Source organism: Lissotriton helveticus, chromosome 8 (genome assembly GCF_964261635.1).
Source record: "Lissotriton helveticus chromosome 8, aLisHel1.1, whole genome shotgun sequence".
NCBI lineage: Eukaryota > Metazoa > Chordata > Amphibia > Caudata > Salamandridae > Lissotriton > Lissotriton helveticus.
The window spans coordinates 439,952,783-439,978,531 of record NC_136069.1 but is presented as its reverse complement, the minus strand read 5'-3'; the positions used below and the strand labels follow the sequence as shown (position 1 = coordinate 439,978,531).

The 25,749-nt window shown below is 40.7% G+C and overlaps 1 protein-coding gene across 1 annotated transcript in view; it reads right to left on the bottom strand.

The window, feature by feature from the left end:
- Positions 1-25,749, bottom strand: part of GTF2F2 (general transcription factor IIF subunit 2) — a 984,327-nt gene that overhangs the window by 186,504 nt on the left and 772,074 nt on the right. The window contains exon 7 of the mRNA XM_078657309.1: positions 12,306-12,405. Within this exon, the coding sequence (XP_078513435.1) occupies positions 12,306-12,405 (100 nt within the window). The remainder of the gene's footprint in view (positions 1-12,305; positions 12,406-25,749) is intronic.

Below are 25,749 nucleotides of genomic sequence, written 5' to 3'. Positions count from 1 at the left end.
GGATGACTTTAGCGTGTTTCCAGGATTGCAGGGACTCTGCTGATGATAGGCAGAGGTTGAGGAGTTCCAGGCAGCTGGGGAGAAGGTAGTCTTGGAATTTTACAAAGAGTTTCGGTTTAAGGGGGTCTTCTGGAAATCCTGTTTTTATCTTGGTGAGCATGTCCTTGAGGCCATCAGCCATTATTAATGGGAAGGAAGGGAGGGAATGGATCTCACTGCCAGTGAGATCTCCCCTCATCGGTAGTATGGGATCACTCTTCGGATGGAAGCTATTGTAGATGCCCACCACTTTATTGATAAAATAGGTGGCCAAAGTTTCACATTGGGCTTTAGAAGCGATGGTGTTTTCGGATGTCAGGAGAGATTTCACCATATCCTTTAACAAGGAGAATATAGTTTTGGAGGGGTTATTGCCGGTGTTGATTTTGTTGGCAAAATATGCAGCAAGAACTTTCCGTATCCGTTCATAATAGGCTTTCCTGACCGTTTTATATTTCAGTTTAGCAGTGGGACTATAAGCGCATCTCCAAGTTCATTCTAATGCTTTGCAGTTTTTCCTAGCTATTGTGAGTGCCTCATCAAACCAGACATGAGACCAAGCTTTTTTTTAGATGAATCCATGAGGCCGGGATACATTTTGTCTAAGGCCTGATTAATCCAATTTCCAAAACAGTCGGTTGACGTCTCGATGTCTATGAGCAGAGCAGATTGTGTAATGGCGAGTGCGAGGAGGTAGCGTGATCTAGGTTCTGCCAGGGGCGTTTGTATATCATAATGCGAGGGGCCTGCATTCTGGGGATGATGTTAATTATGAGGTAATGTACCCTAAACAACACAATGAATTGTGTACATCTATTAAAATAAAGTGTTTATTTGGATGTCTATACAGTGTATTTATAGTATAAGTTTTCTTTATAGTATTTATATATTTGTTGTTATAGTGTGTGGGAGAGTATTTCTTGCTGTCCTGAAGAAGGTGGTCAAACTGGAGAAGCCTATCAAAAAGCATAGACACCCTTAATTTACTGAATCTGCTGGAATTTCTTGATATAATAGATGTGTATCTCTTTAGTAGATCAAATATGTCAAGTAGAACGGTTTAATCAGATTGGTAGTTGCTAAATAGACAAGTGTTTGCTGTCTCATATGTTTCTCCCTTTTTTATAATTTGATTTTTATTATATGTTTTATGTGTTTTGTGCCGTATTTTAAACATGTCATTGTTTAACAACGTTTTAGCTTATTTGATGGTGACTTGATCCCCAGATCATTTGAACGTGTTTTTTTTTACATATCATGTACATTAAATAGTTCATTAAAAACAGTGTTTTTCCATATTGTTGCAGTACCAGTTTGATTGGAATTTTGAGTGACTTACACGAAGCTCTTTGCACGTAGCGATTGAATGGTTCTTGATAATTGAACAAAACAGTTTCAAGTTTTCAAGGGGATATTTGATTCAACTGTTAAATAACCAATACACCCATACACTCATCTGTTCGGAATCAGGTGCACAGTGACAAAACAGGATGGTTCATGCATCCAGAATTGTGTTGAATGCCAGAAGGTGTTTGGGTGAGTGCATAGGAGCAGGAGGGGTAGAGCCAGGGTTCTCTAGCACTGCTGCACGCTCAATCTATCTGGCTCCCCAGAGGGATGAACACACTAAAGTTGGAGTCAAAGACCCTCACTCACCTCCAACACTCCTTGCTTCTTCCTGTCCCTTCTCTCTTCCCAACCACCAGGTCTCCTGATTGTTGTGGCTCCCAGGGCAGTTGATTTTTTTTGAAAGAAGCCTGTTCTTAGGGTGTGCAATTAGGTTGTGTTCAGGGTGGCACTTCTCCAGGCACCTCCCTATCGTTTGTAGTTTGTCACCTGGGTGCCTTTAAGTCCTTGGACCAAGAAAAAGATCCCAGGGGGACACAAAGAAAAAGGCACGGGCAACTGCCAAACTACAGAACTGATTTGCCAAGTGAACAGACCGAACTGAGCTGCTTCTCAGTCCCGATTCAGGGCTCCAAGTTCCGGCACCACAGGTGTCGGTGCGGTACACTGAAGACGAGAGTAGTGCGAGCGAGTGGACATGCACATGGCTCAGCTGAGCATCCCAATTTCCAAGGTGTAATGGCTCAATAAGTTGCAGAGGGAGGAGTCTCGAACCAAGAAAGCTTTTTCAAAGTTGGCGACAATGGGAGGGTTCCAAATGGTCTTGGCTAGTGAAAATGTTGCCAATGAAGATATCTTATGTGATGAGGCCTGTCTTCTGTAATCTCTGATTTTGTGATAAACACTGATAAGTCTAGAACAACGGAAACTTATATACAGGAGTATCAAACACTTAAGCTCCTTGTTGCTGATCTCTCTTTGATGGTATTTTATTAAGGTAAAGATGTTGCTTTTTAGGTGAAACCGATCTAGTAGTGCAAGCTAGTTTTCAGAGCCACCTGGGTAGGTATAAGTTTCTAATCAATTTGTTGACAGTACAGAGTTCAGGTATACACAGGTGTAGGTTAGTGCTTAGCAGAGTGGAAGATCAGCTACCAGAGTTTCTTAAAAATATTTGTTATGGGGAAGCGTTTTAATGATATTTAGAAGACAATACAGTTTATAATAATATGCATAATTAACGCCTGGTCTTTAATGAAAGATATAATGCGTTTAAATGCACAAATTGCAGTACGTAACCATATTTACTCGTATTAGGCCTCAACAGCTGAAGCAACATGTCCTGACAAGCTGACATGACTAAAAGAAAATGATTTAGTAAAATATAAAATGTTCATTTACTGGATCTCTCCATGCACTTTTTTTATAACGAATAGTTGCATAAATGTTTTCGCCTAATTCTGCAAATGTTTCCATTTATACAATAATTCGCTGCTAATAAAGAAATAAGCCTGTTATTTAGAAAGATAAAGATGAAAATTCCCTCATGGGAAAGTAGTTTTGAACGAGAAAATTAAATACAAGTAGACCAGATGAAACCGCTGAATGATAAGAAATAGTTACAACGCTGAAAGCTGCTATGTAAAGTCATTGTGTTTTCTGTGAGATGACTGGGAGTGATCCTGTTCCCATGAGAGCAGATGACTGGCAGGCTGAAGAAACCGCAAGCTGCAACATTGATAAAATGTGTTGTCTATACTAGTGTGTGTTCTCAGAGTAGGTTAGCACAGACCTGTATGCCATTTTCTCTTTTACTTGTTTCAAGTTGCTCTGAGACTCTATTGAGTTTCTTGAACATCTCTTTTATTCATTTTTGATTTACATAGCTGACTTTTGATGCAAATGTTTTATGCTTGTTCCCCTCTCACTGTTTCTCAAACTGGAAATCTTGATGGGTTCTGGCTGACATAATTTTTCCCCATTCCTAGAATAGGGATGCTTTCCTTTATAAACAACCTTAATGTATTTTATTATGATTATTTGATTGACTAATACCAATTATCAATTTCTGCTCATACCTGATGATTGAGATTAATAAGATTTAATTTGTGACATCCAATAAAGATGAATTTCTAAAAGATTTGATTAATAAAACCCTTTAACTCATACCAAACTCTCATTATTAACTGAAAATAGATTAGTGATTGTGATTATACCTTTATGTGACATACAGTTCATGACCTTCTCTAAAGAAAATGACAAAAATCCATTTGACCTCAGTGGGGATTAGTTCTGAGGATCGTAAACCTAGATTTTAATTTAAACTAAATCCCCGCTCCATCAGTTATTTTTGCATATATGTATTCTTGTCTTTTCTGCGAGTTATGGGCTGATTCAGCTAAAGGAATAACATTATAGTCAATCCAGTAGAGCCAGAGTACTAACCCACCGGTAGAACCGTCATGATCCCAGTGTGTGCAACTGAAAGGTTACTGTCTTTATTAGAAAATCTCAACCTTCTTGAGTCAGCTATTAATGAAGAAGAATTGTAATGTTTATTCAGGAGCAACAAATGGCAAGTGCTTAAAACCACTGTTAACCAACCAGCAGGAGTTTATATAGAGAGTTTACCCTAAAGTGATGGATGTCTCCCCATCATAGGATTGTAGATAATCGTTAGGGAGCACGTTTACCCAACAGGTGGGTGGCACACAGTACGGAGAATGACAGACCTTCTTGCGGCCTACTGAAGAGCAGCAGGCTTGACATCACAGTGTTATTTAGGTCATCCACAGGAAGCACTCTTGAACAACTAGTTAGCTTTAAGCCAGGTGAAATATATAAGGATTTACTCATATATTAAACCTACACACCCTTGCCCTTATACTACCTAAACTACAGTAGTACAAAGCAGTACTTATATCTAATACACCCCTTTTTTTTCTTTCATATTGAACTAACATTATTTTCCTTTTTTTTTCCTTCAGATTTACTAGAGGTTTCTTCACTATACTTTGAGTACCTTCCTGGGTGGCTTCCTATATAGCAAATATGTTAGTCTACAAAAACCATACAAAACCTTACCTAACCTGACGCTCCTTTATCTTTCCCCATAGACAACAATAGCTCATCCGCTGCTTGCACCGACCTGATATTATGCATGCTGTTTTTATACATTACTCGCAGTGCAGCAGGAAAAACTAATTGAGCTACCGCACAATGGCTTCTAAAAGCCTCAAGCCTCCTCCCAAACTCTCATTGCCTGTCAAGGGTGACCCTAGACAGGTCGGATCGGATCTGAAAGTTAAATCCCTTACCACTCACAGATTTCTGCTTAAGGGCCAGATTAAGAATAGTTTCCTTAAGAGAATACGTGTGGAAGTTGACCAGGATTTTTCTGGGCTTAGTCCTTTGGGGGTTCTTTCTGAAGGGCTCTCTATGAATACGTTGGATATCTAGAGCTAGTTCTTCCACAGATTGATCCAATCTTAATCCTTCCTTCAAAAGCAAGATGACATATTGCTTAATATCTGAGCCCTCTTTATCCTCCGGGATGTTCAAGATGCGGAGATTATTCAGTCGGGCATTATTTTCGAGCGTCTCCATCCTCTCTACCAATGCTTGATCTTCTTTCCTGAGCTAATGATATCCATCTTCGCTTCATCCAGGTATAAAGACACGCCAGTTACCGTATCTTCTAATGTTTCTGTTCTTAGAGTAAGAGCACTGATCTTATTGTCATGAGACTCGCAAAAGCACCTAATGTCGGCCTGATTAGCTGCAGAGGTTTCAAACCCTTTTTTTAATATGTGCAGACAGAGATGTAAACATTAACTGTAGGGAGTTAGTTTCTTTTTTCTTACCGGTTATGGATGGGGCGGGAGCCCAGGAAGGGGTGCTATCTTCTGATTTCACCAGATAGATAGAGCAAGGATTTCCCAGGGGGGGTGGAAGGGTAGATTAGGGCAAGGGGGGTGGAGGGGTTGCAAGGGGAAAAATCAAAAAAATTCCTCTTTTTCGTATCAGTTTGGCTTTGAGTTTGTTGCTGTTGCTCGAGGGACATTTGGCTACTTTTCCTTATTGGCTGTATGTATACGGGTGGTTTTGCCTCTACAACTTTTGCACTTTGGTTACAGGTATTATTGGGCGGAGGGCGATGGTAAGGGTCATGGTGGGTGGTCTCTATCGTAATGAGTAAGTTAGTGATCCTCTCCTGGAATATTAATGGCTTGCGCACTAGTCCTAGAAAGAATAATATAATGCAATATCTTCGAGACACAGATGCGCAGATTATAGTACTCCAGGAGACCCACCTTGTCGAATCTGAGATGCTCTCGGTGGTTAAAAAGAACAGGTGGATTGATCTATGCATAATGACATCGCAATGTACACACATTAGAGGTGTGGCAATAATTTTCAAAAAATCAATAAAGGCAAGATTGGTGTCTAAGTTGGTTGATCCTGGCGGCAGTTGGGCAATTGCATCAGTGATCATAGCTGGGTCTCCAATCACTATAATAGGATACTATGGTCCAAACCAGGATGACCCGTTAGCCTTGAAGACTCTTTTTTCCCACCTGTACTTATTTCCCGAGCCGGTTATTCTTGCAGGGGACTTTAATATAGATGTGGATCCACTTTTGGATAAGTCCCCTTCTAACAGATCTAAGATCTTATCTAAAACTAGGTCTTTTCTGCTCGAGAGTATGAAACAGCTAGGGTATATTGATATTTGGAGAGCAAAATATGGGCAACAAAGAGGTGTTACATTTCGTAACTACAGGTACTATCATCAGTCAAAAATTGATTTTATTTTGATCAGTCAAAAACTAGTTAATCTGGTGAAATCTGTTTCCCATCTTCCGTTTCATTTATCTGATCATGCGGCCATTCATTTAGAACTGGAGGGGTTTCCTAAGACCCGTTTGAGGAACTGGTCATTTGATCATTTGGTCATTGCTCTCTTCATTGGATGTTACTAATGCAAATAATGTGGAAGTTCAGCATTTTATGGACAGTAATATTGGTACGGCCTCCCCAGGGTTTGTATGGGACTCATTCAAGGCCTTCTTAAGGGGCCTCATAACAAATAAGTCCACATATAAGAACAAGATCTATAGGAAAGCTGTGAATTGCTTGGAATTGGAGATGGCCAGAGTGCAAGTAGAAATAGCCACGCACCCGGATGGCCCTGTTACCTTGGTACAGGAGTGGAAAAATAAACTAGCTACTCTAAAAGGGGAACTGGGCTCAGTTTGAATGCTCGGGTTCTAGAGAGGTGGGAAGCAAGCAAATTAGCTCATTTTGAGTATGGTGAGGGGGCTGGAAAGCTCTTAGCCTGGAAGACAAAGGTCGATCAGGTTAGAAACAATATCGATTCCATCATTTTCGGCGGTATAACATACTCGCCGATGACGATATTAGGGGGGCCTTTTAGGAATTTTTCTCTGAAATCTACTGCAAGGATAAAAATATTGAAATTAAACAAGTTGAAGACTGGTTGGCGGGAGTTTCTCTTCCTGCATTGTCATTGGAACAATGTGTTGCCTTGGAACAACCTATCACCCAGGAAGAAGTCAGACTGGCGATTTCTAGTAGTAAAAAGGGTAGGGCAACCGGTCCAGATGGTCTGCCGTCCGAAATATATAAGATCCTGGACTCAACAATTCTTCCTTTCTTGACTCAGCTTTCTAATCAGATTCTCCAAGAGGGAATGCACCCTCCTACCTCTTGGAATAGTGCCTCGATAACGTTGATATTGAAACCAGGAAAACCGGCAACCTGTTGTGGGTCCTATAGACCAATTTGCATCTTAAATTCGGACTACAAGATCTTTACATTAGTTTTAGCAAACAGGTTGGGGGCAGTTGCTACAAGTGTCTTGCACGTAGACCAGAAGGGGTTTGTAAGGGGTCGCCAGCTTTATGAGTTGACTTATGACCTTATAGGTGCCATTGATATGGCATCTGTGGAGTCACTTCCCCTGGCTGTTCTCACATTGGATGCCACCAAGGCCTTCGATAGGGTCAACTGGACATACCTATCGGGAGTCATGGAGAAATTCAATATCAGTGAGAAATTTAGGCTTGCCGTGAGGCTTCTGTATCAGAATCCATCTGCCTCTTTACTTGTAAACGGGGAACTATCAAACCCATTTAACATCACGCATGGTACTCGTCAGGGTTGCCCTCTTTCTCCCCTCCTTTTCGACCTATATATTGAGCCCTTTGCTCAACGGTTACGGGATGATTGCAACAACAAGCCCTTTATTTTTGAAAGGTGGGAGAAGAAGGTAGCCCTGTACACGGATGATGTCCTCGTCTTTTCCTCTGAACTTCAGTCAGCTTTCCCAACAGTAATTGCTCTTGCTCATGATTTTGGCAACGTGTCTGGTTATGAAATTAATCCCACTAAGACGGATATTATAGTCTGGAATGATCCTGAGCCGGTGGCAGGGGCTCAGTTGAGTTCTATCCTACGGTATCTGGGCCTTAACATATATAAGGACATAAACGAAATAGTTCCATCGAATTTTTCGCTTGTAGCCAAGGAATGTCGTAGACTGATGAGATCTTGGTCTTCGCTTCCTTTATCTTTATTGGGTAGAGCAAATTTGATTAAAATGTCCATACTCCCAAAAGTTTCTTTTTTGTTTAACACCATCCCTCTTTTTTTTAACCCTCTATGATAGCCAATCTTCAAAGTGATATAAGTTCCTTTATTTGGAATGACCACACTCCTAGAATAGCCTGGAAAAAACTTAGGCGCAGAGAAAAGGGTGGTTTGGCGGCTCCTGATCTACAGCTATACGCGTGGGCTTTTCAATTCTCCCATGCCAGGATGTTACTAAAATCGCCCACAAACTCTGGATGCAGGTGTATGTTTGCAGCATTGCTTAAAGGGGAAAAAATAGCTGAGCATGCGTTCTTGTTTAAATTTGGTGACCCCAAATTATAAAAAAAAAGTAAAATTGAAGGTGTTGTGGGATATAGCTAAAACATGGGTGAAACTTAGGCGTTCTATAAAAATCGATTACTTCACAAGCAGGTCACCATTGTGGAATTCACCTGGGACCCCGAGTTGGCTTCTAGATAGTCCCGCAATACCGCTGAGAGAGGCAGGTATGGAGGTTTGGGGAGACCTTTTTGTGGAGGGGTGCCTGCTTCCGTGAGAGGCTTTACTCTCTAAAATAGGGGCGGGACTTTCTGGGTTTAAATACCTCCAAATTAAAAGCTGGGCGCACGCACAGATTTCTGCTAAGGGTAGATTTCCGATAGGGGGTGATGGTAATATAGTGTCCCTCTTACTGGATAAACCATCAACCAGGAAGGAGGTTTCACTCTGGTATAATCTACTATTGGAAGAGGTTGAGGGTGAGTTTCATCTCCCCGAGCTGCTATGGGCATTGCATATTACCAATCATAATGTGGAGAACCTGTGGTTTGAGTCTTTTCAGATCCTGTGGAACATAGTGAAACCGTCTAGGCTGCGCAGGAACCATCTTTTCACCTTACATAGGGCCTACTATTCGCCAGAGACTTTCAAAATTCTCAAATAATTCATCAGTGGCATGCCCTAAATGTGGTTTGTTGGCTGCCTCAGACCTGCATATGTTCCTCGAGTGCCCACTGTTAGTGTCTTTTTGGAATGCGGTATGTTTAACACTCACAAGCGCCTTGGGCTCTCAAGTCTCGATATGTCCTGCTCTTATAATTTTTGGGGTTGCACCAGAGTTTCAGGGTCCGCCTAAAAATCTACTTTTTTATAGTATCTTGCTTGCCATACGAGAAATTTGTAGAAAATGGAAAGACCCCCCCCCAAAAGGTCCAATGATTAAGCTGCTTGGTATTTTTTCCATGCTTGGTATACCCAACAGGTTGCCATCGGTATAAGAATGGGTATTTGACTGCAGCAAACTACCCTCCTGGCTGTCCTGGTGTGGTGCTTTTGGAGTATGGAGATAGTACTGAGGGGTGAACTATTTTATATTGTTCAGTTCCCCTACCAGGTTATCTGCGACAGTACGACCCTCTCCATGCACTGTTACTTGGTCACCAAGGGCGAAAATGAGGACAAAAAAAAAAAGGATTTACTCAGAAGCTACAGAAGGGCAACCCATTAAAGTACTGGTAAGCATTTTCAGAATAAATTGTACGGCATACGCCCTGGGACGGAGGTGTTGTCAGCTTAAAGGATCATAGGAATCACAGTCCAGGATCTATGGGGTTGACCTAGTACTGAAGATGCTGCATAACCTACACTAGTAGGTCTATGGGGTCCACCAAAGACCAGAGGTGTCATTACATGATAGAACCCACAGTAGTGGGGTATAAAATTCATCTCTACAGGCCCATGGCCAGGACAGTAGTAGGTATATGGAGTCCACTAAGAGGTGAGGATGCTGCTGCCCTAGTAGAAACCAGAGTAGACTATCCAAAAGCAAAAAGACTGGAATTAAAGAACAGGGTATGGTTAGTTTTAATGCATTTATTTATATTTATCCTGAATAATTCTGCTGGGAGTACTTGAATGAGGTGGATTTTCTGGCCCTAAGACTCTTCAAGCCTCAAACAGAAAGTCACATCAGGAAGACGTCCTTACCTTCCGCTATTTAAATGAACGGCATGGGGTAGGGCTTTAATACTGGTGACTAACAGGTGGGAGGAAGACAAGCTTTAATGCTGCATGTTGTGTTTTGATGTCTCCATGTGTCATACTTAGAATAAGCATGTGTCACAAAACTTTGAAAAGAAGGATGAGTGCTGGTGGCAGCTGGTTGAAGCAAAGAGGGACCTTTCCTGATACTGGCCAAAATTAACCAAGTTACTCAAAATTCGCTTCTTCTCTCATAACATTATACAAGCATCAAATCAACAGCTTTAAGTGAAGCAATGAAAGAGCACATTACAATGCAAAAAAGTAGAAACTTACTGTTGTGCTTTGATCATGGATAAAGGATTTGGCAGTTTTTTCCTGGGCCACATACTTTCAGGCCATCTGAGGGAGGGAGGTGCACAGCACCGTCGCTTGACATTGCATGATCAGCTACAGCATCCTCTCACAGGGAGGAATCATTTGACAACATGGGTCACTGCGAGACTCTAAATAGGGGGTCACTTTCTTGATTCTTTGGATAATGTTTTCTGTTACTGTTGGGACCTAAACAGAGGATCAGGTACTTGTACGATGGGCCATTAACTTTAAACTAATACACTGCCTCGGACCAAACACATCTAATGCCCCTCTATCCTGCCCATCCAAAGAATCCCTACAGCTCAGCTATGGAACCAATGTCTTATATACCCATCGGTTAATTATTTGAAACATGGCAAAGGCAAGAAACCTCATGAACCTTTGTTCTTTTCCAGCTTTGTGCAAATAAAATCAGTTTTACAGTGATCATTCTGATGAAGTACTCTGTGCCGTAACAATTCTTACAGAAGTAGGAGGCTTTTGAGATCAAATTAGAGAGCAACAAGAATGTTAGTAAGAAAGGAGACATTAATATGACAGATTCAGAAAAGGGGGTGGTGATGAACAGAGTGTCTGAATTAAGCAGACCACTCTTACCCAGTCCAAAGATCAGGGCTTGATCCATCACCGTTATTTATCTCACTGCCCCATCCCAGCTCAGAACCTGGCTATATGCAAATTAGTCTGTCCCTGGCCCAGTGCATCATGGGAACAGGGCAGACCAAACTACCAAGCCAATTCTTCACCAGAAAGGAGACAAGCTACCGGGGACCGGTTTCTGGCATTTCAGCCTCTTCGGCCCGGCTTGCTTGAATCCTGATGGAGCAGTGAGAAAGGGACTCATGTCTGAGTATACCCTGCCACACCTATAGTGGCCAAAAACGATTCAGAAAAGGGGGTGGTGATGAACAGAGTGTCTGAATTAAGCAGACCACTCTTACCCAGTCCAAAGATCAGGGCTTGATCCATCACCGTTATTTATCTCTGTTTAATTCAGAGACTCTGTCCATCACCACCCCTTGTTGTAAATAATTTTGTCCACCCTAAGCGTGGAAGGGTATACTCAGATGTGAGTCCCTTGCTCATTGCACCATCAGGATTCAAGCAAGCCGGGCCGAAGACGGCTGAAATGCCAGAAACCGGTCCCCGGAAGCTTGTTTCCTTCCCAGTGTAAGAATTGGCTTTTGTAGTCTGGTCTGCCCTGTTCCCATGATGCACTGGGCCAGGGACAGACTAATTTGCATACAGCCAGGTTCTGAAACTGGGATGGTGCAATGAGCTAAAAAACGGTGTTGGATCTAGCCCTGATCTCTTGACTGGGTGAGAGTACTCTGTTTAATTCAGAGACTCTGTCCATCACCACCCCTTGTTGTAAATAATTTTGTCCACCCTAAGCGTGGAAGGGTATACTCAGATGTGAGTCCCTTGCTCATTGCACCATCAGGATTCAAGCAAGCCGGGCCGAAGACGGCTGAAATGCCAGAAACCGGTCCCCGGAAGCTTGTTTCCTTCCCAGTGTAAGAATTGGCTTTTGTAGTCTGGTCTGCCCTGTTCCCATGATGCACTGGGCCAGGGACAGACTAATTTGCATACAGCCAGGTTCTGAAACTGGGATGGTGCAATGAGCTAAAAAACGGTGTTGGATCTAGCCCTGATCTCTTGACTGGGTGAGAGTACTCTGTTTAATTCAGAGACTCTGTCCATCACCACCCCTTGTTGTAAATAATTAATATGACAGAAGCAAAAAATAATAGCAAAGAATAATTGTACTCTTGATAAGATTACGTTAACAAATTAAGTCCAACTCTTTCAAAGCAAATTCTTTTCTACACACTTTGCAAAGTAACGTTCATCCTGAAACCACATATAGTCAACAACTACGCAAACTACAGATGAGAATATCATGCTAATCAGGAATTTTACTGAAAAATGTATTGCAAACTTACATTATATTGGTGGTCTGCCACAGGTTTATAATTTGTTGTTACGGCTTTGTCCAGTTGCTTTGACAATCTAACTGGTTTAGAAGTTATTTCTATATGCATTCTGAAAGACAGAGAATAAACATTCCATATGAGTTAACAGAAAGAAGCTCTCTGAAAGACAAATTCTTGTTACCCGCAAATATATACTTTTAAAAATTAAATCAGTCTCCAACAAATAAAGTTAAAAACGAGTCAGAAAATGTAGGTCACACATGTATGTAGTAGAGCCACACATGTATGTGGCATTTTTTGACATTTCCGTAGTTTAGACCACCCACTAAATAGGATTTGATAAAGCTTTTATTTGAAGATAACTATTCAGTAAGAATGTAGGCAAATCTCTGCATTTTTAGACTTCACCGTAATCCTAGCATCACAGATTTCCATATCATTGCAATATTAAAACGAATAATACTTGAAACTTATGAAGAGGGTGGAATGAAATAGTAAAGACTGATGATAAGGCATTAGTTATGTAAACAGAGATTATAAGTAAGCAATGTAAAAATTAACAACACCAAGCCCACTTCATCCTGGTCCTTTTTTATTGACAATGTAAATACCAGAGGTAAATGCAGCTGACCTACCTCCCCCGATCGCCCTACCTTCAACCGTAGGCCTGCACGTAAACGGATAAAATATGGAGACAGAGGAAGTGAGATCTAACTGCAGACATTGTGTGGTGGGTGTCTGTAACTCGATTCCTAGTGCTCTGTGACTTTCCTAGTAGTAACTAGCTTTTGAATTTTCAATCAGGCAAAATTTCCTAGGATTGTCTCTCTCATGTGTCATCAATACCACTTTTGCTCACTCCCTGCCACCCAGCTGCCTAAGGGTATCCTCAAAACCCTATCACTTCCATTTGATGAGACACAGGCTTTTTTAGTAAGCTCATTTTATTAACGACCCTCCTTCCTCATTCCCTTTTCTTTTTTTCCTATTTTGTTCTCTTGTGGCTTCTTCTTTCTCTGTGATCTCGTGGTGTCAGGACAGCAGTAAGCATGCAATATTACTGGACTGGCAAGATAAAACTCTCCAAAATGGTATTTAAAAATAGCCAACTGACTGGTAACAAACTAGATGATTCAGACCAGCGATTCTTAACCTGTGGGTTGGGGACACCTGTGGTCTGCAACTGCTTTGAAAATGAAATAATATTAACAAAGTTTATATTAATAAAGTAGCCAAATATAAAATGTTTTAAAAGTTCTGTGAATGTGAAGGAATTTGAAACTGGAGGCTAGAAATGAAGTTGATATCCTCAGTTTAAATGAAGGGAGCAGTATGAGTGCATCGAACACAAAATAGTATGCACAATGTGTGGCTTCAATTGAATTTAGAAAATTATGTGTTTATTTATATTTGTATGTAAATTAAATAAAATATTTAATAATTTGTGTGCTTATATTGTGTTTGCATTGTTGTGTATTATTACGCGGGTAAAATCATTGAAATTGCTTAGGCTCGGGTCCCTGGCTTCCAGTAATGAGTCAGGTAGGGTCCTCAAAAGTCCAATAATGATTAAGAGGAGGGAGTGGGTCCCGTGATTCCAGAAATGATTAAGTGGTCCCCAAAGAAGTCAAAAGGGTAAGAACCACTGACTCAGACTATTGTTTACCCGGAATGGGGCTGAAGGAGAGTTCCTTGCTGAAGCAATCTCTAGGCAACATCCATTTTCTTTGTTCTCTTTCGAGTGGTCCCAATGAGCTTCCCAAAATAGATGTCAACGCTGGGGTTTCACCTTTTTCAAATCCCAGGCTTAAGTGCTTAATCGTCTCAAAAAGCTAAGACTGTTTCAAATGAGGGAGCCACTTCAGAAGAGGTAGCTTATGCTCCAGCGTCAGTCAGTTAGAAAAGCAGGCCCATACAGTGGACACCAAATGGTGCATGGGTACACAAAACAACTGGAAACAGTTCCTCAGGAGTGGACCGCAGCCAGAAGCAGACATTCCGTAGCTGCTCCAGCGTTTTCAAACTTCCAAATTTTTCTGCAAGAATCTAAACTGAGAATATTTTCCAATGTTTATATGTGCAACCATTATTCTACTTATACTACGAAACAGAAAATATATAAAGTCTGGGCTGAAACTTTGATGTCCTAGAACTGATTGACCATTCAGAAATAGAAGTCAAATAAAATCATCAAGTGCTCGACCGGTCTTAAGAAGTAAAACCAGAACTGCGCTTGTCTGACTGAACCTGGAGCAGGCTGGTTCTTCCTATTTTGAAGCCAGCCTGGAAGTGACGATGAACTACCTGACACTGCTTCAGATATGAGATGGAGCTGCTTATATTTTTTTTCACCCTACTACAGTCGCAGTCGGCATTAATCATGGGGTGGGGCTGATGGAGCAAGGTGGCAAAACAAAATTTTGTGTACCCCTTGTAAAGTCAATGTTCCAGAACGTTAACATTTACTAATGGTGTGTTGTGATGAATTAATCAACAATAGTATAAGATGCACATACATGAACACGTGGGAATACTAATTTTGCCTGCATGAAGCAATATAATTAACTAATTTGTATTGTTTTTGTGTTGTGAACTAATGCACAGCTTAATAAATAAATAAATACAATATGAATGTGCTTATTGTACACGTTTTTGTGCTAGAAAGTCGTCGGATATGTAAGTATGAAACGCATTTATGTGGCTTACCTGCTAGGTAACAACTAATAGGGAAACCTTAGTATGGTGGGAGGTAAACAGAAGGGCTTTAGTTCCATATTTAACGTGAATTTGTGTTTGTTTCTATGATAGTTCCAAAAGTGGCCTCTGAGGCCTATCCAAACATGGCTGCTCTGATTCACTGTGAGCAAGTGCTGGACTGCGCATGAGTGCCCAAAGCCTGCCAGCGAGAGTGAACTGCCTGTGCTCGGATGGGAAGTTCAAGGCTACCATGCCCTGAAAGCCAGGATGATTGCCAAAACATGGACAGTCGAGTGTTCTGAACATGGGAAAGTAATGCGACGTTGCAAGTCAAGGAAGTGACCAGGCCAAAGACTGTCCTAAACAATACCCCTTTATAATTTTGCTGATTCACTGTGAATATGATGTTGTAATGGTGAGGAGATGCTCACCCATCCCAAAGTTGTCCAATCAGAACCCGAATTGAAGATGTTAGATACTTTTTAGATAGATTAAGTTAGGAAATTAGTGTATAAAAACCCCATATTTTGCTTAGAGAGTGTCGCTCTTTCGATTTCCTCTCGAAGTGCTGTCGGATTGCAGATCAATTCCTGGATGTAAGAACTCTGATTTATTTCTTGTTTTTCTTTGCAGGACTGGAAGGATAAGGTGTTAGTTAGGGATATTAGGAGAGAATGAATTTGAAACTATCTATCTTTTGCTAAACTTTTAACTGACTTCTGAATAAAATGACTATTCTGAAATAAAGTTTAAGATTTTACTGAATAAAGAATTAATTAATGCCTAAATGTCAGACATACTAAAGTTTTGCTTTTAATAAAATTAGGAAAATGGAATATTAAAGCTGGTCTTGTAATTTTTCTACGCCTGATTTTCTTTCTAGCAGATCCATTGCCACTATGGTGGTGTGTCTGAATAAAATGCATGTTTGTTAAAACCATGGTAAATCGTATAAAATATAGGTAAATAATAGCTGGTTAGACACTCCGCCAAATGTTACAGCATTACTCCTTTGTGATTTACCAATCCTTGAAGCCGAGTTAAGTGAACAGAGAAAGAGTGCAGTGTTATGGGCCCCACTGGAGAATAAATGTGTGTTCGGAGATTTCAGGGAGAGGTGATGCTGATTTAGAAATGATTTTTGGAGACCCGCTGTTGCAGGGCTGGGGAGGGTTAATACATTTTTTTAATGTACCTGTCCGCGGGTCCCGTGTTTTCCTGCTATCCTGCCTCTGGCAGGAACAGGAAGCGGGCAGCCTCCCTCCCCTAAGCCAATCACAACGCTGCAATGGCAGCGGGGTGATTGGTCGGGATGTCGACCAGTCAGGCGCTTTTGGGAAGGCCATTTTCCATTTAATGTTTCGGTTTCTGTTTCTGTTTCTCGCACTGCTCGAAAGCAGTAGGGTGACGCTTCTCCGCCCTAATGGAGGAGCCGTCCCTGCCCTACTAATTGCCTGTTGAGGAGGGACCAGTGAAATCATCTGTCCACTCACCTCCAACACCCTTTTAATATTTATTGTTACAGTAAATAAAACAAAATAATAAGTACCACTTTTGGACCTAAAGCATCTATCGACTTAAAAGAATAAATGCTTCACTATTGAGAACATGGTCTATCCATTTGCGAGGCAAAAAAACAATGGCTTTAACTGAGATCTGTGACTGGGAGTGAATGTTTGACAATGTTCAGCATTCCGTACATCATCTTTTTGTGGTGTTCTATCCATTTCACAGTCACAGCAGACTGTTAACTGTTTCACAGAACAATCAGTGTTTCTTGATGGTGTGTCTTTTCTGAATGTGCTTTCAAGTATATATCTATATGTTTACTGCGCGAACCAAGCCAAAAGGGTTGTGGACGGTTAATGCATTGTAATGTCGTTTTAAAAAATGCTTTTATAAAGAGGCAAGCCTTCAACTCTTTCCTAAATTAGAGCAATGTTGGAACAGATTATGGGTGCAGAGATGGAAAAGGCTTGTAGTCTTTGATTATTGTTTTTTTTTTACACATTTTAGTCTGCAGTGTGAAGTTATCCTGGGTGTGGGGATAATCATTAGAGATTGTGAGTTTGTCTGCAAGATAAGCGCAGGTACTGGTTGGGATGGCTTCATAAATGATGCAGCTGGTTTTGAAAATAGTGCAAGTCGGAATGACTTTATAAATGATGCAGCTGGTTTTGAAAATAGTGCAAGTCTGCAAGAGTTAATGACGTTCCATCAGGATGGGGGTGATGTGATCAGATTTCTTCAGGCTCTGGGTGAGACCTGATGCTATAAAGAGGTGTGGAGTCTGGGAAGCCATAGAGTAGCGCCCCAGTTCATGTTGGATTGTTCACTTCAGTTCCAATTAGGCATGGCACACAACCGATCTGCACGCACTCTGAAATATAATGGACAAATCTGGATGAAGCATTAAATAAAATGGTGTGCTTCCTACCCTCAATAATAAGCCACAGAGTAGTGCATTAGTAGGGCATTACCACCATCCAGATGCGAGAGTGTGAGGACTTGAACAACAGATCTGAAGTTGCTTTCTGAAAGAAATGGATTAGCTTTCTTTAGAAGACAGAGTTGGCATCAGGCCATCTATTTCTTGAGGGTGAGGTTGGTGTCCCAGGTGAATCAAAGTCACTTGGAATTTAGTGAAAGTTGGGATACAACGCTGTCAAGGTTCATGTAATTGAGCCATGTTTTTACAGCGACTTCTAACAGGAATTTTGTCTTGGTTGGGTTGCTGATTCTGTTTTGCTTAAATTTCACGACAATGAAAACATCCTCATGCCAGAGTGAAGGCATTTTTTTTACGATTATCCAGCATTAATCTCCTAAAAAATTGTGAATGTACAGGTAACAAAAATATCTGAAAAATGATTGGCACAACAACGCTAAAACAGAACTTTTGTATTAAAAATCAAAAAGTACAGGGTTCCCTATCATCATAAACCTAGTGTCTATGGTATTTGGAAGACTGAAAACGTGAGAATACACCATTGTTACCATCCGTAGCATTTGTATAACAACTTTTACTATATATTCTTGGTGAAGTGATGCTTTATTTTGAACAGAGTAACAGTTTAAAATACTTATTGATTTATGGAAAATCCAGATAAAAATAATTTGAAATCAAAAAGTGCAGGACTGTGGAGCAGCTTTAGGGCTGGAAAAAGGTGTATTTCTTTTTTTTTTTTTGCTATATATTCCTCGCCTCGGTCTTGTAACCTTTCATCCATGGCTTGTCAAGCCCATATCTTGAATTTCTTCTGAAGGTCCTTAGTGTCACAGCGCATTGCACATTAAAGAAAGAAAAAAGGGTTTCGATTAACGTATGTAAAGCCTTTTTGTTTATTTAGCATGCCACACCGCATCAACTTCATATTTAACGCGCTTGAAATAAAAGGTTTTAGAAATTAATATTTCATTGATGGGGACTATGTGCCTGTGTTCCCTTCAAAGAGGCATGCACTTCCTGAATGAATTCTGTTTTATGCTATCACTCTCATTAATGTAAATATATTCTACTTCTGCTTCTGCTTCACGTTTTATTTATGCTAAATAGCCTTCATTACTACTTTATATCTTTTGAAAAACCTAACTCTAATGACCAGCAAAATCACGATGGCAACACTCGTCAAGGAGTTTAGTAAGTGGATGACATACAGGAAACAATACACGCTTTTCTCACTAGATAAATACAACCTGGAACTGCAGTTAACACACCTCGAGTGCTGAAACTGACTATTAAAAATACTTAACAATAAGAACACCAATTCAACTTTGTTTTTTCAAAGGATGCGAGTGGATGATTAGAAACCTTTTAATGTGGTAGGGTTATTTCTAATTAGTGTTTACAACAGGGTAATCCCAAATCTCCTTGGATCCTCCTGAGGCAAATCAGTGAGGCTTCCCCCTCATATGTCCCCTGGTGTGGAGAACTGGTGACGCTTAGTATGTTATGTTCTTTTTCATTATTCTGTCATTTTGGGATTATAGGTGGTGGTAGTGAAGATTTAATATTGCTGTTCTTTTTCCTGTGTTTGCAATTCACCTGTTTTTTCTGATCTTTTGTGGATGTTATTTGAATATGGTCACTCGGCTTAGGCAAAATAGCGTGCGTGATGAAACACATAGGACTTAGGAGTTCTGAATAGGTGTTTACGCCCTCGTGTGCTGCTTATATTTCATTACATAGTTTGCATTGGCTAGATCTTTAGAGTGAATGGAGGGACAGCTGGCTGTGTGCCACATACTGATGAACGTTGTATTGGCACAGTGCCCTAATTGATTTGATGGGTTTGTGTAGTGCTCTATATGCTTGGATGGTCATGTCTGTGTGGCGTAAGCGCCTCCTTTGGTGTCTGCCTCACAATCTGCAGGCATGAAGGTCAACCAACAACGTGCAATTTCACGGAAGCAAAGTGAAATCAGGAGACATAATACTGATGTGAATGCTACCTTTACATGTTCTCTAACATCCATGTCTCTGGAGCAGTTTTGGTTGATTTTATCACATAACCAATTTGCCACCAAGAGGGGCAAAGAGACTAGAAGACATCAGGCCAAAATGTGTGGACTGTTTCTATTCTGCTTTTTCATAGATTACTTTATTTAGGTGTAATCTTTCTGTAGTTATTGTCAAATAAAAAAAAAACTTAGATTATTCTTTTTCTCTGTGCAGTGCGGAGTATCATTAAAAATAGGTAAAAGTCATTCCTGAATATCTTTCCTACACATGCGGGTATGTTCACAGAGAAGCCTCATTGTGAGTTCCCTGTTACTCCTGATAATGCTGGTATCAGAATTATCATAAGCAGTGGCAGTTTCAAGGACTCAGTGTAACTGGTAATTTTCAATCATGGACTCCACCTGTTGGAAACAGATGAAATCCTTGGCTGTCACTCTAGCCCAACATAATGAACTAATGGGGAAATATTTGTGGTTTCCTCAATTCTCAAGGTGATTCCTCATTTCTTTTCCTGGCCTGAGGGTTCAAATTGTAAAGGGCTTGCTTTTCCTCTTCCTGGAGTTACCTGTACACTTTGTACTGGCCACTGAGGAGAATGGGTAATGTAGCAGCATTATGTAGATCCTTAGATTAAAGCCCATAGAAGGTACACACCTCTAAGTATTACCTCACCTGCACCTTTACCTCTACATGTTGTAGACATATTTCTATCTGGAGATTATGTTAACAGATTCTCTAAGAGCAAGGAGGCCCGAGTGATTGGTGGGTTAATATAGATGATGTTTGCACTAGCTCATGTCACATGTGCATATAATGGCTTACTTCAGTGCTGTTCAGGAATGCATGGTGAAGTTATGTGGTGGATCCCTCTTGCTTTTGTGTCTGAACACTTCCATGCCTCTCCATGTACAATGTGTGATGCTTATGAATGAACAATAAGGGGGAGGGGGGCACGACCTAGATACTTTGTGATGTGTTCTGAAATATTACAAAGTTATGAGCTAGTTCAATTGTTTTATTTACAGAGAATTGACTAGAGTTTGTGGACTTTGAAGGAATATACCTGGAGGTAAAATCGGTTTTGAATTTTTTGATTCTTGTGGAATACACTTAGTTTTTTACTTAATTATTGCTTTTTTGTTTGACTTTTTACATTATTCTGCTGCGATAGGTAGTCTATATGGGTCTAGTTCCTCGTTGGACCACAGTCTTTGCCAATACAATAAGGGTGGCGGCTTAATTGTGAAAGAGATCAGAAATACAACTACATCAATTAATTGGGGTGGATGAGTAGCGCTCTGCGGAAGATTTAAAAAAGACTGTATGAATTTATTTTCGACCACTACTAACCGTGTATCTCTAATGTGTCCCCATAATATTGTGTTTTTATCCAGGAGCCTAAATCGATATTACTATTTTATGCCCTTGTTCGGTTATAATCAATAATATCCCAATAACGGCATAGTAATCATATCCATATTCAGTCGTAGCACATGCTGTCACATTAAGCAAGGCTACTTCCCCAGACTCCTAGAAAGCACAACGAGCTCTCTAAACAAACCAAACCTCCAGCAACCTGGGAAATCCCCCTTGCTTTTGTTTTGATTTCGTCCTAGAACTCCTGTAAAGCACTGTAAGAACGGCCAGTTCTTAGTGACATCTTTATTGACGTCTTATTTCCAACCTTACGTCAAACCCGGCACCTTTCAGGTATAAATATACCAACATTGCCTTAAGCAAACACACGGTGGTGGTTTTGGAGCAGAGCAGCTATCTACTTGCCCGAGAGCCCAGCTGATGCGAGAGCCCACGGACGCTGCCCCTCCCCTTTGACGCACTGAGAGAGACGCTGTCTTTTCTCCTGCCGAGAAATCCAGCTCCGGTGTTTCCAGATACCTTCGCGGGTTACTGGGATATCGAGTCCTGAGAGAGAGATACCAGACCTCCTGCTTTCTAACATCCAGGTACGGAGCTGACTAAAACCTTAGAGAGAATTCTTGAGTCAGATTCTTGGCAAAACCAACTTAACTTAAACTGCTACTTACTTACTCCTTCCCACGTATTAGGCTTAGGTCGGGTACACCGGGGTAGGCGTATTTAGAAGCACCAGTTGAGTACGTTAGTCAATGTATATAAGTATGTATATATTTTATCTTTTTTAAAAGTATCTTATGGCTAAGAAACCATATCAATGCTTTTACAGTATTATTTCTTAATCCTCCTTTTACTGTACACACTTTACTTTACTATGAGTATTGCAATTGTGGCAATTAATTTCTCTTTTATGAGAAAGAAGACTGCTCAATAAATAACAACCTTTTATTGAAAACGCCCGTCTCTCTTTTCTCTGCACTCTGGTGAAACTAAGTATGCACACTTGACTGAGTGAAATAGCTGTCTATTGTTTTCACACGACTCTAGAGATACACTCTTATTCTGAGGGAGCAAAGTTGTCATGTTATATGGTTGTCAGAAGCTAATCCCTTCTTGTCTATCCAGGGAGGTTAAACTCCTCCTTGTTTATTCGAGAAAGTTTCTAGTGACCTCTGAGCTAGCTGGCAAAAACTTAAGTCTAATACAGTCAGAAGAGACCTAGTCGACCTCAGTCCTACGTCTACACTGCTGAATATATTATTCCAATGCGCAGAGCCTATTGGGAATATAGGAACTACACTACATGGCGCCCAACGTTTGGTAAGGCGATAAATCTAACGCAAGACGTTAGAGTAACTCAGTCGTGCTTTTTCACACAGACCCTTTTTCCCGTAAATACTCCAAAAGACGTCTGGAGTGGGTAAAAGGTTAAAATCCGCCGGAACTTAGTAGGAAGAGATTCCTATGTATAGTTTTTGGTATAGTCAACGTTGAAGGATACAGTGTTCCAAAATATTGTGCACCTAATCTTTGTTTCCTTGAAACCTTTCTGTCAGTAAAAATGTCAGAAAGTGAAGAAGAAAGGGAGGCAGCTAGAATAGCAGCTCGACTCCTAACGGATGACACAAGTCTCCAAGAAAATGACCCGAGTGTTATACTCATTCCGGTCAACATAAGGAAAACTATAACTCTTAAACTGAGAGAAAACGGACTAACACCGAGAGGTGGAATAGTCGTATTCGTAATTGAGGCCCATGAATATCGGCAGACAGAGGTATTCTATTCATGGATAAACTTTCCAGCAGCAAACGCTGTCACACACGACTTCCACTATTACAAAATAGAGGAACCTCCGGATGAGTACATCCCTTTCGAGGAGGTGGAAATCCCACTAAAATACCAAGAGCACCTGCTCTGGTTTAAAGGCGCCCTAAAACATAATAATCACATCACCAGGCTCGGTCCACTAGGTAGACCAGGAGCAACGTGGCCGGTTCTAGCCAGCTACACACCACACCCCGACATAGAAAAAATGTCAGTACCAGAACTTTTAGCACAGCTAAAACAACTGATTATAATACATAGACAATTAGTCCAATATATAATGCGGACTACAACAGTCCAACCAGCAATTAACATTCCACAGCTGACCCCCTCATCAGGGGAACACAAATAAAATAACACCACAGAACATACAATCATGTCTTGGTCAAGTACCCGCAAAACGGGAACAAATTTCATTCTGGTTAGCACAAAAAAATCACTCAAATAGAGGCAGTATTTCCGGATACTACCCCTACTGAGAAACACAGAATTCTGACTACCTGTCTTCCAATGGGGATCGCACCACATGTGGAGGACTGTGACACTTGGGGCACAGTCTTTGCTTCCATTTACACAAAAACACATGGTGTTCCGTCCATGGCGGTTATACCCGATGTGCTACGACAGATTCAAAATGAATACGGTCCAGAACCTGCTTTAACTCTGGGTATGAAATTACTAAAAGACTTCAAGCAGGTCTCGGCTATATTACTAGCCAACATAAAAGGAGAAGCAGCATCTGTGGCGATCCGCCAGAAATTGAAAGAAACAGATATAGCAGACCAACCAATTGAACTTGCCAGAATCATAGAAAAATCCTATGAAGAACTAGGAAGAGATAGTTTGGGTGGGAAACCAGTAAAACCCCAACTAACTGAAAATCCTGAAAAGATATTTATTAAAAATAATCTAAACACTCCAAAAAAGAGCTGGGATGGAAATAAACAATCCACTCCCAAAGAAAAAAGATTCCAGTCCAGTGGAAGGTCTCCTCGGCGGAGAGAAAGATCTCCGGACCAAGGACACAAGTCTCCCCAGAGGGAGCCCTCTGAGAAAAGATACAACCTTAGAAATAGGGATAATTTGAAAAAACCTGATAGATATCAAGATATTGATACACGTCTCTCTCGATCTTTTCAGACTTCCTCGCAGAATCGGAAAGAAGAGGACGGTCAGAACACAGGGAAGAGCACGTCAAGTCCAAAGACAAAGAACCCGCTCATCAAAGTAAAAAATTACAATTTCCAAAAAAGAAGGTAGCCAGTATTAAAATAATCAAACATGCCGAGGATACTGAGGACACAACTGAAAAACGGAGAGTGGGCCCAGACAATGCTAGACAGCGCAGCAGAAGTGACCATAGCTCGCAAGATCCTGATAAATCATCTGGAGACAGTGGACACGAATGAATACATTCAGGTGGAAACTGCGGATACCAGAGTTAGCAAACCTCATAAAATATACAAGATAACATTACGTATAGAGGGAGATAAGACTAGGAAAGTAAGGGGTCTATTTTGGGATAACCTTTCCAAAGGCTATGACATCCTTTTAGCTGAGAAAGACTGGCCACCAGAGTTTGTCAGGGAGTGCCCTCATGGCAAAGAAATGATTATGCCTGCCTTCTCAAATCATATTCCAATGCATAAAAAATATACATATGCAAGAAAATGGGCAGTGGCCCAAGCTCCTGCATTATATAAAAATCATGTAGGATGGGATGAGGACTCTCCTCCTCACAAAATCCAGTTAAAATGTCAACCAACTGCACAAAGGCAGTACCCAATTAAGCAAGAAGCTAAAAAACAAGTCAGGGAGATCTTAGATCAACTTGAATACCAAGGGGTGATTGAAACATGCACCTCACAAACAAACAATCCTTTGTTTCCTATCTCCAAGCCAGATGATTCATATCGTCTAGTTTTGGACTACAGACACCTTAATTCATGTTGCAAAACTTTTGCAGTACAAAACTCACACAGTGCAGCACTAATGAATAACATCGAGCGCAAAAAATACAAAACAACATTAGACATCTCTAATGGATTCTTTTGTCAAAACATTGCACCTGAAAGCAGGTATTTGACCGCTTTCTCAATAATGGGGTCGCAAAAAAATTTCTGTCGACTCCCACAGGGATTCAAGAATAGCCCAGGATTATTCTCAGCAAGAGTAACAGAGTTACTACTAATATATGATGATGAGGCATTATCATATGTCGATGACATCTATCTCACAGATGATGACCTGGATACTCACTTGAAAAGAGTGAACACCATAATACTTGGGTTTGCAGCAGAGGGTTACAAATTCAACTTTAAAAAGTCAAGAATTGCCCATCTAACAGTCCTGTTTTTAGGATATGAATTATCAAGTGAAGGCAAAAGCCTAGCGGACAATTTCTTAGAGAAATGCGCTGTACTCCAAGCACCAAAAACTCTGAAGAGCTTACAATCAATACTAGGTTTCCTGAATTTCGGAATAACATACATTCTAAATTATGCAGAGAGGGTTAAACCTCTCTATGAATTAATAAAACCTGATTTCAAACCAATCAATTGGACTCAAAAACACACAGAAATTTTGAGATCATTGCAAGCAGACATGTTACATAAAACAAAATTGCAAACTCGCGATAACACACGCAACCTTGTAATCTGAGTCATCCCAGGAAGATGCGGATTCACGTACTTGACCTCTAATGAGGGAGAAAAGGTACCAATAGCTTACAAATCACACTTGTACACACAAGCTGAAAAAACATTCAGTATTTCAGAAATCATTGTAAATGCGGTTCAAACTGCTGTAGCAAAAGAAAGAGCCCAAGCACAAGGCAAAAGGATAACTGTTTTAACAGCAGAATCAGCCTTTGAGGCATTAACAAGCCCACGCAATTTGACTAACGTGGCATTAGATCCAAAATGGATCGAATGGGAAAATTCTCTTGCTGCAGAAGACGTAAAATACTACTTTGACCCGGAAATGCAAAAATTAAAAAATCTAAAATATGAATTAGAATATCCTCTGCCAATCGAGATTCTACCTCAACAACTTTACGCCTGTATAATATATACAGACGGATCAGCACAACCCGCA